The 16564-nt window shown below is 38.0% G+C and overlaps 1 protein-coding gene across 2 annotated transcripts in view; it reads left to right on the forward strand.

Moving 5' to 3' along the window:
• The first annotated feature begins 8332 nt into the window (after positions 1–8332).
• Positions 8333–16564, forward strand: part of spidr (scaffold protein involved in DNA repair) — a 264566-nt gene continuing 256334 nt past the window's right edge. For both annotated transcript variants that reach the window (XM_059980514.1, XM_059980523.1), the window contains exon 1: positions 8333–8445. In XM_059980514.1, coding sequence (XP_059836497.1) covers positions 8428–8445 — 18 coding nt within the window. In that variant the 5' untranslated portion in view covers positions 8333–8427. The remainder of the gene's footprint in view (positions 8446–16564) is intronic.

A 16564-nucleotide genomic window follows, 5' to 3' on the forward strand; every position in this document is an offset into this window, starting at 1 on the left:
AATATACTTCATTTGCCCTCCTAATAACCTATTTATATATCAGTTTCATGGTCTTCTGATTTTTTTTTTCATTTATGTCTTTGTGTCATTACAGTTAGAAACTGTATCTGAAGTGTTCTCATCTAAAATCAATACTAAAGATTGTATGTGTGTCCAGCTCTGATTCCTGTGTTACACCACTTATTGCATCTTGAAGCTATTATTTTGGTACTTTGAGAAAAAATAAATTTGGCCCATTGTTTTAATGCAGAAAACAAAACTAACCTTGATTATTTTACTGAAACCTCTGGCTATTCATGGAAAAAGTTTCAGATTTCTAATTCCTTTTGTCTGAATAACGATGTGACAAGGCCTCTGGGATTATTTCCGATAAGCAGCTCTGTCCATCTGTTCAGGACATGCCCACTGCAGAATATGTTTCATTATACCCTAACCAGTTTTTTAAATTGTCTTAAATATCTCTATTAAATCACTTAACCTTCTATACTTAAAAGAATGGAAGCCTTTTATCCTTTGGGTAAAGCTACCCAAGTTCTTTGCCCATCACCAATATATCTGCAATAACCAGAAATGAATGTGATGCTGAACTTGTTTCACCTGGATCTTTCATGCCATTTGTATCTATTCCTTTTTGAAACAAAGTTGGTGTTCTGCTAGCCTTTTCCAATGATCTATTATGGATCTATCATGATCTATTATAATCACCCTTGTATTTTGGTGATTTCTGTATTTGAATCCCAAAAATCCACTGCTCCACAGCACTTAAGTTTTCTTTCAGTTTAAAAACAGTTAAACTCATCATCTGCAAATCATAAAAATATTAACTAGTATTAGTTGCAGATTTTGCACACCGTCTGTTAATGTTCCTTTACAATTTGTTTTTCTTTTACTGCTGTTCTATCTTGATTTCTATCATTAGTAAATGTAGACACGTTCCTCAGTTTTAGTTACATACTAATAACTGTAGATCCATTTACAGATTCCTGAAAGATACTGAAGTTCACTTCATAATTTAAGAACGTACACAGGCTTTTATTTCTAATTGACAAATCTCAACTGATGTTAGTAGGTTATTAGTCATTCATAATATTTTTATGTCAATTGTTTCCATTTTAGAATTCCATAAAAAGTTCAGACACTCGGCTTTTGGGTTAGTAATGTTCTCAAACAAAATTCATCTAGGTTTGTCAGGCAATGCTTATATTTTACAAATCCGTACATTTTTAATGTCCTTAAAGAACTGTCCCTAGGTACATTTCCTAGCATCTGTTCCTGTTTAAAGTGTGTTTTCTTCCAGTATCTAAAGAAATACTTTCTCTTTCAACATTGTTTTCTTAACCTCAATTGCTGCCCTACATCCATAAATGAAACTATTGCTGTGAACATAGTTAAATCCCCAGACTATTTTTACATATGAGAGAAAACTGATTCTTTGCAAAGTTGCACTTACTGTTTATTGGTTTAGTTATCAATGGAGGTGGGTAGGGGAGAAATGAATCAGTAGTAGTTCTATGGTCAACATGCTAAGCTGTAGCCAGGATTTGTTCAAAACTTTTCAAATCTTTATAGCTTTTAGGTACCCAAGGTTGTTGGTATCAAAGTTTTATTGGTGTATATATGTTTATTCTGACATTACCTGGTTGGATATTGTAACTGTGGTTTGTGTAATACTTAATAGAAATATTAGTTAGAATACATTAGGTTGTGTTATTTTCATTAACTGGACTGGTCCCATCAGTTTTCTAGCTTGCTCTTAAATTACATTTAAAGTTTCAGATTATTTTTTTTAAATACTTCATTCATTTCCAAATTGATTTAAAAAAAAATATTTCCCTCCAGTAAAACTCCTGGCAACAAGGTGGACTTCTTTAAAAATTGCCAAATTTGTATTCATGCATTCATACCTGAATTCATAATACAGGATCATTTTAAAGTAGTTTGGGTCCATTTGTCTCTAAATGGCATGGAGATGTAGGGGTGTATGATATTTGCAAAAGAAGGACATATTTCAAAAATTTGTTTCAACGTGTGTGATGCTGAAATGCAACTTATTTAGATTTTAAATCCTTGGTTTCACTATAGAAGACATAGCAAATTCATGCACACGTGTTATTTAGCATATATTCACACTTTACTGCTATACCCAGTATTCCTGATCTTCTGTGTTTTTTTTTTACACAAAGTATCCCACCATTTCTTTTAAACCCGGAGAAAATATTGCCCAGGTTTCATTTTCAGCAGCTGGTTGAAGATTATGGACCTAAGCCATAAGTACATCAGAACCTTGTTTATTAGAAAGAGTTGAAAGCTGATTTGGATAGTTTTGAAAGGAACCCAATCTTAATTTGGTCTCCTGAAACGGCTAATACAACTCTTTTGGAAAGAAATTCTCTATTATTAGAATTAAGTCCAGCTACTCATTCATTATTTTACCATGCTGCTTAATCTTATTTAAGTTCATAATCAATTTTGATTGTACATTTAAAGTTTTGGATTCATAACAAAGATTAGCCTTTCAAAGGTTGTTCTTTGTATATATTGATGTATTCAAAAATTATCATAATGTAAATATTTTATCAGGTTCTTTAGAAGGAGACATTGCAGCATTAAACTATATACTTATATCAGTACTCTTTAACATGTCTAAGATTTAGTTTTGATTGTACCATAGCAGTTTCTGCATTTGAATTTAATCAAAACTGGTGAATGTACCCATGGAAGAATCAAGAATCACAATTGGTCTTGTTTTTGGTTAGTGATGCAAAAAAAGTTTTCAAACATGTATTAACATTATCAGCAAAAAAAAAAAACATTCTTGCCACTGCAGAGTCCAGTTCTTCTTCTAGTTCACCATGCCAGTTAACCTCTTCCCTGCTTTCATCCTACTAATGAAGCTGCACTAATGAAGCTGACAGGCATTTTCTACCCTGCCACCAATCCCTTAGATTTGTGTAGCATGCCTAGTGCACAAGGCCTTCTCTGTTCAAACATGTTCCATTGTGCAAGATTGTGTTCATTAAAGAAAAGGTTTTTTTCCTCACTCTCAAAATAAAACTGATGTTATAAAAAGCTTGATTCAATTGCATTAATACTTTGCTTCAAAGCATTCCTTTAGTATTCCTTCAAATATGTTTTATAGTATAAACGTAAGCACTGTTTTGAAGGATGCACTGTATGGCATGTTATTTGTTCCCGGTCTGTCATCAGAAGTAAGCTTGCTTCTTGTTTTGTTAATAAACTATTAGTTTGCAAAATGGTGCTTCCACTTCTTCATCACACAATAGTATACAGAGAAAGATGTGCTGAATGTGGGGAAAAATTAAAGCAAAATAAAACCATGTTGGAAATGTGAAATGAAACAAAATACTGGAGAATAGCTTATGCACTCACTGGAAAAAGCAATAGAGTTGAAGTTTTACTGTTTTTGACCTCAATAGATGAAGCTAAGTGCTAGATGAAACATTTATTCTTTCTTGTTCAGTAAAGATTTCCAAATGTCCAACATTCTGTTATCTTTTTCCAAAAAATAGTAAACGTTAAATGACAAAGTACCTTTTGTTTCTCCCCCAATGCCAGTGCCTGTGTATGAGGGCAGACTAGGTAATGACAAAGTGCTTTCAATGAAACTATATTGTGTTTTTTTTTGTTAGCGGTGGAGAACACTGACAAATATATTGAGGTAGTTTGAGGGGATATGAAAAAGGATGTGATAGCCATTGAAGAATGTCATTGTGAGCCATGAGAAATGAACTTAGTGGAAAATTGGTAGCCATTGATGAAAATTATTATACATATCTTTACAGTTTAGAGCTTTAATTCATGGAAATGTATAGATTCTCCCCTCTCCCCACCCACCTTGAGTTCACCAATGTATTGGCATTGTTTTCCCAATCCAACATATCAGGAAGCTGCCTTTTCAGTGATATCACCCAACTAACCTTTCAGTAATTCACACAGATTCCTTCGTACCATTTAGGCCTTGCATGTCTTTAATTCTTTGCTGACAGCTAAGAATAGAGATAAACTTATCTATGACAGAGCAGATCAATACTTGCTGGTAAGGACATTAAGAATTCCTCTCAACTTTGACATGAGTGTCTCAATTCCAACAAACCTTATGCTATTTGCTGTCATCCTTGGCTGTTGAAAGGTCATAAAGGCTATATACCCACTATGAAACAAGGTCTGTTAAAACATTACCCTGTTGAAATTTAAATAATACTTGGCTGAGGGGCACCCAAATTCACCACTTTATCTTATGTTGTTCAGAAAAAGGGGCATGCCAGAGAATCTCAGACCATCATGCTATTGCTAAGACTGGAGGGAAAGCTGACTGCAATCTTCTGAAGGAAATGTCATCACAAACGGCCCAAATCTAATGCAGATTGGTGTCATGCAACAAGTCAATGCTCTTATTTGTTTTCTCAATTTTTTTAACGCAAAGTTATACCACATCTTAAATTTTCCTTTGTGAGTGTAGCTCATATAAAGAACAAAATGAAAGTGGTGCAGCCTTCATTACCTACATTACAGAGCTAAGGTAATTTCAAACCAAATCATGGGACCACAGTGAAGTATCAGTTAGGTATGCGCATGTTTGGAGGTTGAACTCTAAATCACTCACCACATTCACTAAAACCTGCAAGATGTTTATCTTTTGATAAACATCTTCAAAACAATGGACCTCTACCAACTTTCTGCCAGAGCAGAATGCTGCACTTCAATAAAGTATGAAAATATGGACCACTATGGACTTGAAAATATGGACCAATTCTCAGGAAGCACCTTCAAGGAAGGTACATCTTTAATTCATTGGTTGTATAAAGAAATAAACATCAGTGTTTGTTCCAAGCCCAACACTTGGCTTAATCATAACATCCCAAATGATTCATGGGAATTCTTGGCCCTTGGCCTTTCAAACTGAAGAAGGATTATTGAAGATGGCCTTGAAAATCTCAAATCCATTTGTTAGGAACCTTCTGATGCCTGGCGGAATGGAACTACCCACCTACAAGATTGTCAAACACCACCTATCCTCCATTTCTGTTTTGACTTCATTTATAGCACATTAGTTGCCCAGTTTCCAGCTGTTTAACTTCTCAATTCTGGGAATTATTCCTTAAAATCGACCTATTGCTTATTTTTTTTTTGTATTTACTTACTTTGTTGTCTTCTGCACTGTGGTTGAAAACCCTAGTTGGCAGTTTTTCATTGATTCTGTTATGATTTTTATTCTATAGATTTATTGAATATGCCACAAGAAAATTAATCTCAGGGTTGTATTTGGTGACATATATGTATTTTGATAACAAAATTTATTTTGAAACTTTAAATTTTCCCTACCTGGAAAATTCCAGCATAAAATTATGTATGATATTCCTAGGGAGTATTTTAGTAGTACTTTGACTATGTAAATTTAAGTTATCTGTAAGGTTTATTAAAAGCATTCATGAAACAGCTGGGAACATCTTGGAAAATGTGAAAGTGCCATAGCGAAAGGAAAAAATAATTATGGTTACCTTTAACTGTAAAGCAATGTTTTTTAAAAGTATTTTCCTTCCTTCACATTTTCCTTAAAAATCCCGTTGAAGCTTCATACTTGTCTCCTACCGTGGTTGACATACTCATTTCATTCTTAAATCGTGTAGTAACAGTAGTAAAGCTTGAAAATTGTATTCTTAATGTTTTTCTTAATATATTTGGTATACCGTTAAGCTGGAGTTAAAACTTGGCCATCCTGATGATTATTGCACTTTTAGGCAATCCAGCAAGAAATGGTCCTGAGTGTATGGGTAACAAAACTTTTTGCAATGGCTTCGATTTCTATTGTTCTGTGTGCAATGGGGATTTTTAATCAGGGTTGTGGTAGAAGGAAGAACAAGTATCGATGTAGCCAATCCTACTGGACACTGTCTCGGTGTACATTTTTAAAAAAAAAATTCCGTTTAAGATTTTGGTTACTAACGAGCTCTTTTTTAAAGATGAGCTTTATCTCATGTACATCTAAAAATCAAAATATACAGTACATTACATCATTTGCATCAACATAGCACGCCCACAACTTACTCAACCGTAGCAGTCTTCAGAAAGTGGGAGGAAGCGGGAGCATCCGGAGGGAACCCACGTGGTCATGGCAAGAACAGTGACAGGGATTGAATCCCGTTTGCTTGCACGGTAATATGTTACACTCACTGCTGCGTGACTATGCCAACCAAAGGTACAGTACATTCATTGTATATTCCAATTATTTTATGAAAGAAACTAATTTTGAATTTAATGCCCATGGGAGGAGAAATTCAATTCAATATGAGGTGAACAGTAATGCTGGAGAGGGGAATTATTCGCAAAACTTAGTGTAAATGATTTAAAGAAAAGAAAAATTCTGTGTATAACTCACGGCCTCCAAAGATGTTGCCAGGACTGGAGTCCGTGAGTTATACACAGAATCTGGATAAGGTGAGACTCCCCCCCCCCCCCCCCCATCCCCGAGAAAAAAATGCTAAGGGGTATCTTATGGAGGCTTATTTGATCATGAGTCACAAAGATTAGGTGAATGGTCAGTTTTTCGATACATAGGTGAAAGGGGAAGGATTTAATGTCAACCTGAGGGGCAAGCTTTTCACGCTTTTTGTTGGTTATATGGCATGGACTGCCAGAGGGAATGATAGACAACGACAATTTTAAGATCTTTAGGCGGGTGTATGAATAGGAACAGCTCAAGGGATATTGAGCCAAACGCAGGCAAATTGGACTACCTCAGTCAGGATGGGCGAGTTGGGTCAAAGAATCTTTGCTATGTTGCTCTATGATAATTTATTAGTTGTAGACATGTCATGTCTAATTCTATTGATAAAACTGTTGGTCTAAATGATTGCTAACATTATTATACCAGTTCTAGATGGCCACTTTTGGCAAAGGGATTTTCTTGCCGTCTTGTATTATTGGGTTTTCTTATGACACCACCTTCCAATCCGAGAGAGTTAGATACGAGTTCTTATAGATAGCGGGGTCAAGGGATATGGAGAGAGGGCAGGAACGGGGTATTGATTGCGTTTGATCAACCATGATCACAGTGAATGGCGGTGCTGGCTGGAAGGGCCGAACGGCCTACTCCTGCACCTACCGTCTATATCAATCATGTCCTCCACAATTAATGACAACATCCCATGTCTTCTCGCATGTAAGGTCTCTTTCCTTAATACTGCTGTTTGGTGTGACGATCAGGAGTTAATGGTTGAGTTTGATGTTGAACTTTGAAGCCGTTTGTCAATTCTTTTTTGAGAACAGTGGCTGCTTTGTTAATCGGACATTGGTAACATTTTAATATGTAGAATAATGAGTGACGATTGGAGTGGAATAAATGTGTCCCACCTTTGTTTCTAATAGTTTAAAACTATTTGAGCAGAATGTGATTGAATTCAAGCAGAAAGATGCATAAGGTGCTAAAAAATACTAACGGACATTTATTGAATTGCCGATAACCCATTCACTGTTTAACCTGCTGGATCGACCCAACACTTTTTCTGGTTATCTATGCATATATTTTGCTTAGGCATATTTGTTGCAGCGCGAGAAATAAAAGAATGAAGAAAAACATTGTAATAGTACATTAGATCTAAAGCAAAGAACCGGAAAGCTTCGCTGTCTTATGAGATACGAATGTGTGGTTCGAACCGGCTTTTTAAGGAATTGGTGATGTTCGGACCCGCAGTGCTGGTGCAAGTGGCGATTTCTTAAGTTTTTATATCAAAATAAATTTTAATTACAATAAACAATTATTTACAAAAATAAACCGTGCAATGTACTTTCATTCTTACAACAGAGACAATGCGTTAAGAGGTGTTCTATGGCATTAAAATCAAAGGCACTATTGTCACTCAAGTGCCCCTCCCCGGGTGGTACACTACTGTACTACAATAATGCAGGTAGGGGCTTCCTCTCCCAACCGGGCACCTCACCGTTCAGTAGCGTTAGGAATTTAACACTGTGACCCTTCCACACCGAGCCCTGAGAACGGACTACCGGTTGGCAATATTCCCATGTGCTGACAGACCAGAGAGCGTCTTTCTGGAGATGATGATCTTGATGTCCCTGGGTACAGCCCGTAGAACACAGAGAGCTCTGCCATCAGCTGCTCTCGATGAACCTGAGACATATCCTGATGCTGCATCGTTCTCCGCAAACCTTTCGCACTGAGCATAGCGGAAAACAGGCAGCGCAGACCCAGGGGGCGAGTGGCTCTGCTGTCACGTGTGGTGGAGCTGCTCTCTGATAGGCTGAACGTTGGTCGTAGTCGATCCTCTCGCGGAGCGGACAATTTCACGCAGTCGCAGTGTGACCTTTCCTTTGCTCCGCCTTCAGTTCCGTGGCAACGTGGAGGCGAGAAAACCAAGTGTCGGCTTTCGGGCCTGAATGGATTGAGCGATAATGGCCGGAGCCAGAAAGGTACATGCTGGATAATGAGACAAGTGCACTGTTATTATTTGCACTATTGGAATTACCGCAGGGTTGTGTGGTTATGTGAACGCCATCTTCCCCCTAAAACCCTGACTCCACCATTCTCTCTTGTAGCCTATTCTAACATTATTCATTTTCCCCTTCACAACCTGTATTACTATCCTCCCAAAGAGATTGAGTTAAAGCATATCTGAAACACCAGAAGTTGAAAAAGAGAAAAAGTCTACAAATCAACATTAAAGATGCAGACTTACTAAAGTTAAAACTGGGGGCTATTCCAAGTACCCATAACATACACCACATTCATACAACAAACATCTGCTAAACTTGGTTAATCATTTTCAGCTGAAGCTGATTAGTTTCCATATATTGCTGCATCAACTGTTCTATCATCAGTATAAAAAGTCATTTTAATCAACAAATATCCCCACTTCTAAAGTGGCAAGATTATTGCTGAAGCTGCTGGAGATAACTGAATCAAAAATATGACCCCGTGGAATCTACACTGAGGTTCTAGTCACAGCCATAATTATCTAGCATGTATGATTTAGCTTGATACAGCTTTGACATGATTTTGTTAGAGATGCACCTAATTCTAGGTAATGATTACCAGAAGCCATAACGTTTCTTGTTTACAATACTGTACATTTAACTTTTCTTGGCACTAAGTGGCTGAATGCTAGGATCTTGCAGTGGGGGGGGGGGGGGGGGTGCTAAATTGCTTAATCTTATTGATGATTCATAATGAAGTGGTTGTGAGTCCTTCAGTCTTACCTTTTACACTGATACACTGAAATTACCAAAGGAATTATCTTTCTTACTGGGCCCTTGAGTTTATGACCTTATATAAACAGATATTTTTTCTTCCTCCTTCAGAATTTATTGTGTTATTGCTGAAATGTTTGTATAGTATTCTATTATTGATGAGATGCATGTATATTTATGCCTTTTTTAGCTTCACCAGGTTGGCAGTTAATTTTCAAAAACCTTTGTTGATCATGATAAGCAATGATTGATTGGTAATGATTGAGTGAGGTTGTGATGTTGTAGGTTGTAGTGAAATAAATCTTTCTGCTGCCCCTGCATCATAGCTACTGGATCTATTCTGAACCATCCTATTTAAGTCATGGTAGTGTAGTGACTGACCAGTGTAATGTCAAAGGTTTGTCCCTTTAAAGACACAACTTTTACACTTCATGACAATGTGCCTGTGGACTAGTGAGCCTAAACCAGGGGTGGGCAAACTTTTTGACATGTGGGCCACAAAGGGTTCTAAAATTTGACAGGGGGGCCGGACCAGGAGCAGATGGACGGAGTGTTTTGGTAATACACCTCATAAGAGAAAATAAAATATATGGGATATGTAGAAAACATGTGCTTTAATTTCAATTAAAAATGAACAAATGCATTACAACAAAATATCTGTCTTTGAAGTCCCATGGTATTTAGCTATTTATTGAAATGACTTTTAAAACACTGAAAATTAAATGAATAAAATACAGCTTTTTGTAATAGTAACAGTTATTATTTTAAAGCACTGAAAATTCTCTTATCCTTCAAGATATTATCATCATCACTCTCCTCCTGACTGTCTTTATTTCAAAAACGGTAGGAGATGCAGGTCTACTTGTCCTGCTCCTTCTTATTCAATTGTCCCCTGTGCCAAAACTCAACAACGACCAGCACAAAGACAGAACAGTGACAGCGCGCCAGTATGCGGAGCGCGTTATTTGATCTGGAGCGCATTTTTTATTTTGAGAACGTGCGTGCACCTGCGCACTACTCATGTCCATCACTTAACAGAAATGACATGTAACATGTAAGGCTTATTGAAAAAAATATTTTCAAATGCATTTTTTACATAACACAACGAAGAAACTTATTTTTAATTTCAGTGGGAACAGTGTTGTTGGTCTCCCTTTTTAGCCAGCGCATCAAAGTATGGATTTAGTTTTGTTGTGGCGATTCTCAGGATGGATCTGAAGTGTTGGTTAGTTAACTTGGATCTGTGGCTGGCTTTGTTGATGTTCATGACGCTGAACGACTGTTCACACAAATAGGTCGAGCCGAACAAAGAGTAAAGCGCAAATGTGGAGTAATACGCTGCACCTCAACAAAGGTCAATGTATATAGAGTGCGTCATCTATTGGGAAAACGCCAGAATTGCGGGGAAAAACGTTAACAAGGTTTATTAATATAATTTCATCAAGTTCTGCGGGCCGGATTAAAAAGCTTAACGGGCCGCAGTTTGCCCATGCCTGGCCTAAACTGAAAGTGCTGGGAAAATTCAGCAGGTAACATCGATAGAAAGAGAAAAGGTCGACATTTCTGGGTATGGGTAAGATGGTCAGTGACATATGGTGACGTCCTGCAGAGAGTTCACAAAACTACTTTTTCTTCTCTTTCTTTTAAAAATATGTCTAATCTGTGTGCGATTGGAGCCCAATTTACATTCTGTCTATGTGATTTTGGGCTGACTGACTGATCTGGTGGCTTTGCTGTTTCTGAGAGTATTCGGCATGGTTGAGAGCGAGGTTGAGAACAGAGTGTGCTTAATTGCGGAGCACAAGCCCATAATCAGCACTGGTTCTAGGCCAACTCATTGATTAAAGCGTCGAGCAAGTTTGAAATTGATGAGAACGAGAGTGGAAGTCGAGTGGGTGTTTAGCACTGCCTGCCTGCATTTGACCTGTCTCCCTTGACGTCTCATTCACTGCTGTCGGAGGGGTCTTTGGTAAGGTTTGATCAGTGTGGTTTGTGGATTAGATTCATTTTTAGTGGACACTGCAGCTTATGTTATTGTGTGTTTTTGGTTACTGGCAGTCAACAAAGGACACAACATTAAATTGAAATGAACTAAAATGAATATTCCTAGACTGTCTAAAGGATTGATGGTTCATATTCTATCTTGTGCTTCTCCGTATTCAGCACCATTTTTAATAAAAAAGTGAAAACCTTTTTAGAAAAAGGTAGCATCACAAAGATGGCACCAAGACTGTTAATATTCAACTAATAAGGTATTTCATTGCACTCCCTTGTACAAAATATTTCGTTGCACGCTCACCAACTCTAAGAATTGAGAAAGGGTTACATACTAAAGATTCAAAATACATTTATTATCAAAGTATGTATCAAGTATACAGGTTGAATGAACTTAATCTTTTTTCCTTGGAGCCACGGAGGATGAGAGGTGACCTGATAGACGTGTATAAGATGATGAGAGGCATTGATCATTAGGATAGTCAGAGGCTTTTTCCCAGGGCTGGAATGGCTATCACAAGAGGGCACATATTTAAAGTGCTTGGGAGTAGGCACAGAGGAGATGTCAAGGGTAAGTTTTTTACGCAAAAGGTGGTGAGTGCGTGGAATGGGCTGCTGGCAACAGTGGTGGAGGCAGATACGACAGGGCCTTTTAAGAGACTTTTGGATAGGTACATGGTGCTTAGAAAAATAGAGGGCTAAGGGTATTCCTAGTAATTTCTAAAGTAGGGACATGTTAGGCACAACTTAGTGGGCCGAAGGGCCTGTATTATGCTGTAGGTTTTCTATACCCTGAGATTCTTCTTCCTACAGACAGCCATGAAACTATGAAATGCCATGGAACCCATTCAAAGGTTTGTGATGTTATTCATTCAATTTTTTGCCTTAGCATGATTTGTTCTTTGTTAATGCATTGGGTGTTAGATTTTTTTTTGAATGGGTTCCATGGTGAGAGTGCAATGAAACATTTTGTATAGGGGAATGCAGTGAAATATCTTATTATCTGAATATTCCCAGTCTTGGTGCCATCTTTGTGATGCTACCTTTTTCTAAAAAGGTTTTCACTTTTGTTTTAAATGGTGAACACAGAAGCGCATGATAAAATAGGCCTTAGTCAGGGATCTGTGTTGGGACTGATACTTTTGGGTTATGGAATTTTTGCAAAGTTTGCAGATGATATGAAGATAGGTGGAGGGGCAGGTAGTTTTGAGGAAGCAGAGAGGCTACAGAAGGACTTAGTGGCAAAGAAATGGCAGATGGAATACAGTGTTGGTAAGTGTACGGTTATGCACTTTGGTGAGACAAATGAAAGGGCAGACTATTTTCTAAATGGAGAGAAAATACAAAAAAAAAACTGAAGGGCAAAGGGATTTGGGAGACCTTGTGCAGGGTTCCCTAAAGGTTAATTCACAGGTTGAGACTGTGGTGAGGAAGGCCAATGTAATGTTAAAATTTATTTCAAGAGGATTTGAATATAAAAGCAAGGATGTAATGTTGAGACTTTATATATAAAGTATTGGTGAAGCCACATGGAGTATTGTGAGCAGTTTTGGGACCCTTATCTTAGAAAGGTTGTGCTGAAACTGGAGATGGTTCAAAGGAGATTCATAAAAATGATTCCTGGATTGAATGGCTTGCCATATGAAAAATGTTTGATGGCTCTGGGCTTGTATTCACTAGAATTCAGAAGAATGAGGGATGACCTAGTTGAAACCTATTGAATGATGAAAAGGTGGATATGGAGAGAACGTTTCTTATGGTGGGAGAGTCTAAGACCAGAGGGTACAGCCTCAGAATAGAGGGGTGTCCTTAGCTAGAGAGTTGAGAATCTGTGGAATTCTTCGCAATATGCAGCTTTGAAGGCCAAGGCTTAATATTTAAAGCAGAGGTTGATTGTTCAGGGCATGAAAAGATACAGGGAGAAGGTAGGAGATTGGGACAGAGAGCAAAATTGCATCAGTCATGATGAAATGGCAGAGCAGACTCAATGGGCCAAATGGCCTAATTCTGCTCCTATATCTTGTGGTCTTGTATTCATTAGTTGGAGGAGGGCAAAGCAATAGATGATAAACTGAATGCTTCAGAAGCAGAATCAGTACCAAGTTCTTTTTGTCACTGGCATACGTCTAGAAATTTGTTGTTTTGCGGCAGCAGTACAGTGCGCAGTACTCAAAATCATAATAAATAAATATTGCGACAAGAGTCAAAAGGTGAGGTAGTGTTCTTGGGTTCATGGATCAGTCAGAAATCTGATGGCAGAGGGTTAGGGTTATGGTGTATCTCTTCCTCAAACTTTGAATGTATGTCTTCAGGTTTTTGTACCTGTTCTTTGATGATAGAATACGAAGAGGGCATGTCTTGGATGGTGAGGGTCCTTCATGATGGATGCCGCCTTCACGAGGCATTGCCTTTTGAAGATGTCCTCAATGGTGGAGGGGCTAGTGCCTATGATAGAACTGGCTAAGTTTTCAACCCTCTGCAGCTTTTTTCCGATCCATACTAGATAGTGAGTCAATCAGACAGAATGCTTTCCATGGTACATCTTAACAAATTTGCAAGAGTTTTGGTGACATACCAAATCAACTCAGATTCCTAATGAAATGTTGTCACTGGTGTGTCTTCTTTGTAATTGCATCAATATGTTGGGCCCAGGATAGATCTTCAGAGATGTTTACTTGAAACTTGAAACTTCTTGGTCTTTCCACTGTTGACCCCTCAGTGAGAACTGCTGCATGTTCTCCCGATTTCCTCTTCCTGAGGTTCATGATCAATTTCTCAACCTTACTGATGTTTAGTGCAATATTGCTGTTCCGATGCCATTCATCCATCTGATCTATCTCACTCCTGTATGCCTCCTTGTCACTATCTGAAATTCTGCCAACGACGGTTGTGTTGTTGGAAATTTATAGATGTTGTTTGAGCTGTTCCTGGCCACACAGTCATGAATATAGAGAGAGCAGTGGGCTAACCCATGAACACATCCTTATCGTGTGTCTGTGTCTATTGCCAGCGAGAAGGAGATGTTATTTCCGATCTACACTGACTGTGGTCTCCTGATGAAGAAGTCAAAGATCTAGTTGCAAAGGGAGGTCCAGAGGCCCAGTTTTTGAAGCTTGTTGATTAATACTAAGAGGATGATGCTTTTGAATGCTGTGTTTCAATTAGTAAACACTGCCTGATGTAAGTATTACTGTTGTCCAGGTGGTCCAAGATCGAGTAGCGAGCCAGTGAGATTGCATTGCTGTAGACCTGTTGTCCCACCAAAATCTACACAATTTTCAGTCATGATCTGTGTAACATTTGCATCACAGGAGTGCCAAGAAATGGTCATCATCAAAAGAGAGTCCAATTATCTACCTTTAATATTCAGTGCCATTGGCGAGTCACCCACTATACATAGTCTTGTGTTTGCAGTGGGTCAGAAAGAGAACTGTACCAACCATATAAGTAATGTGGGCTATAAGAGTGAGATAGGCCCTGAGTGGTGGAAGGGCCTCAAATATAACAGCTGAAGCATTTGATGGAGCAGGTGGAAGCTCTGCCCATAAAGCTCTTTTGAGAACATGTAATGGATGGAAAATTGCATTAGCTTTGATACTTTCCGAAGTACTTTTTAGGCTTTTAAAAGTTCTGCATCATTTCTGAATATCAAACAGACAATCAGTTGTACCAGTGGTTACACTTTATTCTGCATTCTGTTAATGTTTCCCTTGCACTACCTCAATGCACTGATGTGATGAAATGATCTGAATGGATGCCATTCAAAGCACTGTTTTTCACTTTATCTTGGTGCCTGTGACAATAATAAAGCAATTTAATGATTTGAAAGATCAAATTCACGGAGGAAGCCTTTTTAATTTGTCTTAGCTCTGCAGGTAATTATAAAATCAAATATCCTTGTCACAGTTACTAGAAATGTCAGCATACAGGCTGCACAATTCTTTAATAATCTGACCCTACAATTATAATGTTACAACTATTCACATTAATATATCAAGAATCTGTTTGTTGCTAAAGATTGACACTAGTTTTGGGATTTTGCCTTGCTGATGCTGAAATTGTTACCCATTTCAAAAAATGATAAGCCTGGACCTTGGCAGATACAGATCAAGGCCATTATCATTCCATTTCTCAACCATGTTTGGTCTCTCCTTGATGAAAGCAGGTTAGTTTTTTTTTCTAAAATTATTGGGGTGGAAATATAGAGGTAAGGAGAAGTAAATCCAATCAGTACCGATTTGTTTGATTCTTAATTATGAAGGTGCAGGACATGTGTTCCAAAAGTGAAGAAATAAACAAATGGCAAAATACAAATTGGCAGACAAGGGAAGGCAAAGCTCCTGTAAAAACAAAAGAGAGGGCATATAACAAAGCAGGGATTATTGGGAAGATAGAGGATTGGGAAGTTTTAAAAACCTACAGGGAGAAACTAGAAGAAACATTAGAAGGGAAAAGATGAAATATGAAAGCAAGCTAGCAAATAATATCAAAGTGGATTGTAAAAACTTTATCAAGTATGTCAAAAATTAAAGGGATGAGAGTGGATATAGGACTGCTAGGAAATGAGACAGGAGAAATAATAATGGGACAAGGAGATGGCAGATGAACTAAATGAGTATTTTGCATCATTCTTCACTGTGCCAGGTGTTGTGTGTGGAGTAAGAGAAGTGGGTACAGTTACTATTAAAAGGGAGAAGCTGCTCTAAAGGCTGAAAGACCTAAAGGTGCATAAGTCATCCAACTAAATGAACTGTACCCTAGGGTTCTGAAAGAGGTAGCGTTAGAGATTGTGGCAGCATTAGCAATGATCTTTCAAAAATCATTGGACTCTGGCATGGCACTGGACTGGAATTTGCAAATGTTACTCCATTCTGTAAGAAAAGAGGAAGGCAGCAGAAAGGAAATTATAGACCAGCTAGCCTGACCTACCTCAGGGGTTGGGAAGATGTCAACTCTTAAGGATGAGGTGATGGAGTATTTGTGACACAGGACAGGGTAGGACAAAGTCAGCATGGTTTCCTTAAGGGAAAATCTTGCCTGATAGAACTGCTGGAATTCTTTGAGGAGATTACAAGTAGGATAGATAAAGGGGATGTAGTGGATGTTGTATATTTGGACTTTCAGAAGGCTTTTGTCAAGTTGCCACACATGAGGCTGCTTACCAAGTTAAGAGCCTCTGGTATTACAGGAAAGATACTAACATGCTTAGAGTATCGGCTGATTGGAAGGAGGCAGTGAGTGGGAATAAAAGGATCTTTGTCTGGTTGGCTGTCAGTGACTAGTGGTATTCCGCAGGAGTTGGTGGTGGGACCACTTCTTTTTATGCTGTATATAAATGACTTAGATG

The sequence above is a fragment of the Hypanus sabinus genome, chromosome 1 (genome assembly GCF_030144855.1).
Source record: "Hypanus sabinus isolate sHypSab1 chromosome 1, sHypSab1.hap1, whole genome shotgun sequence".
Lineage (NCBI taxonomy): Eukaryota > Metazoa > Chordata > Chondrichthyes > Myliobatiformes > Dasyatidae > Hypanus > Hypanus sabinus.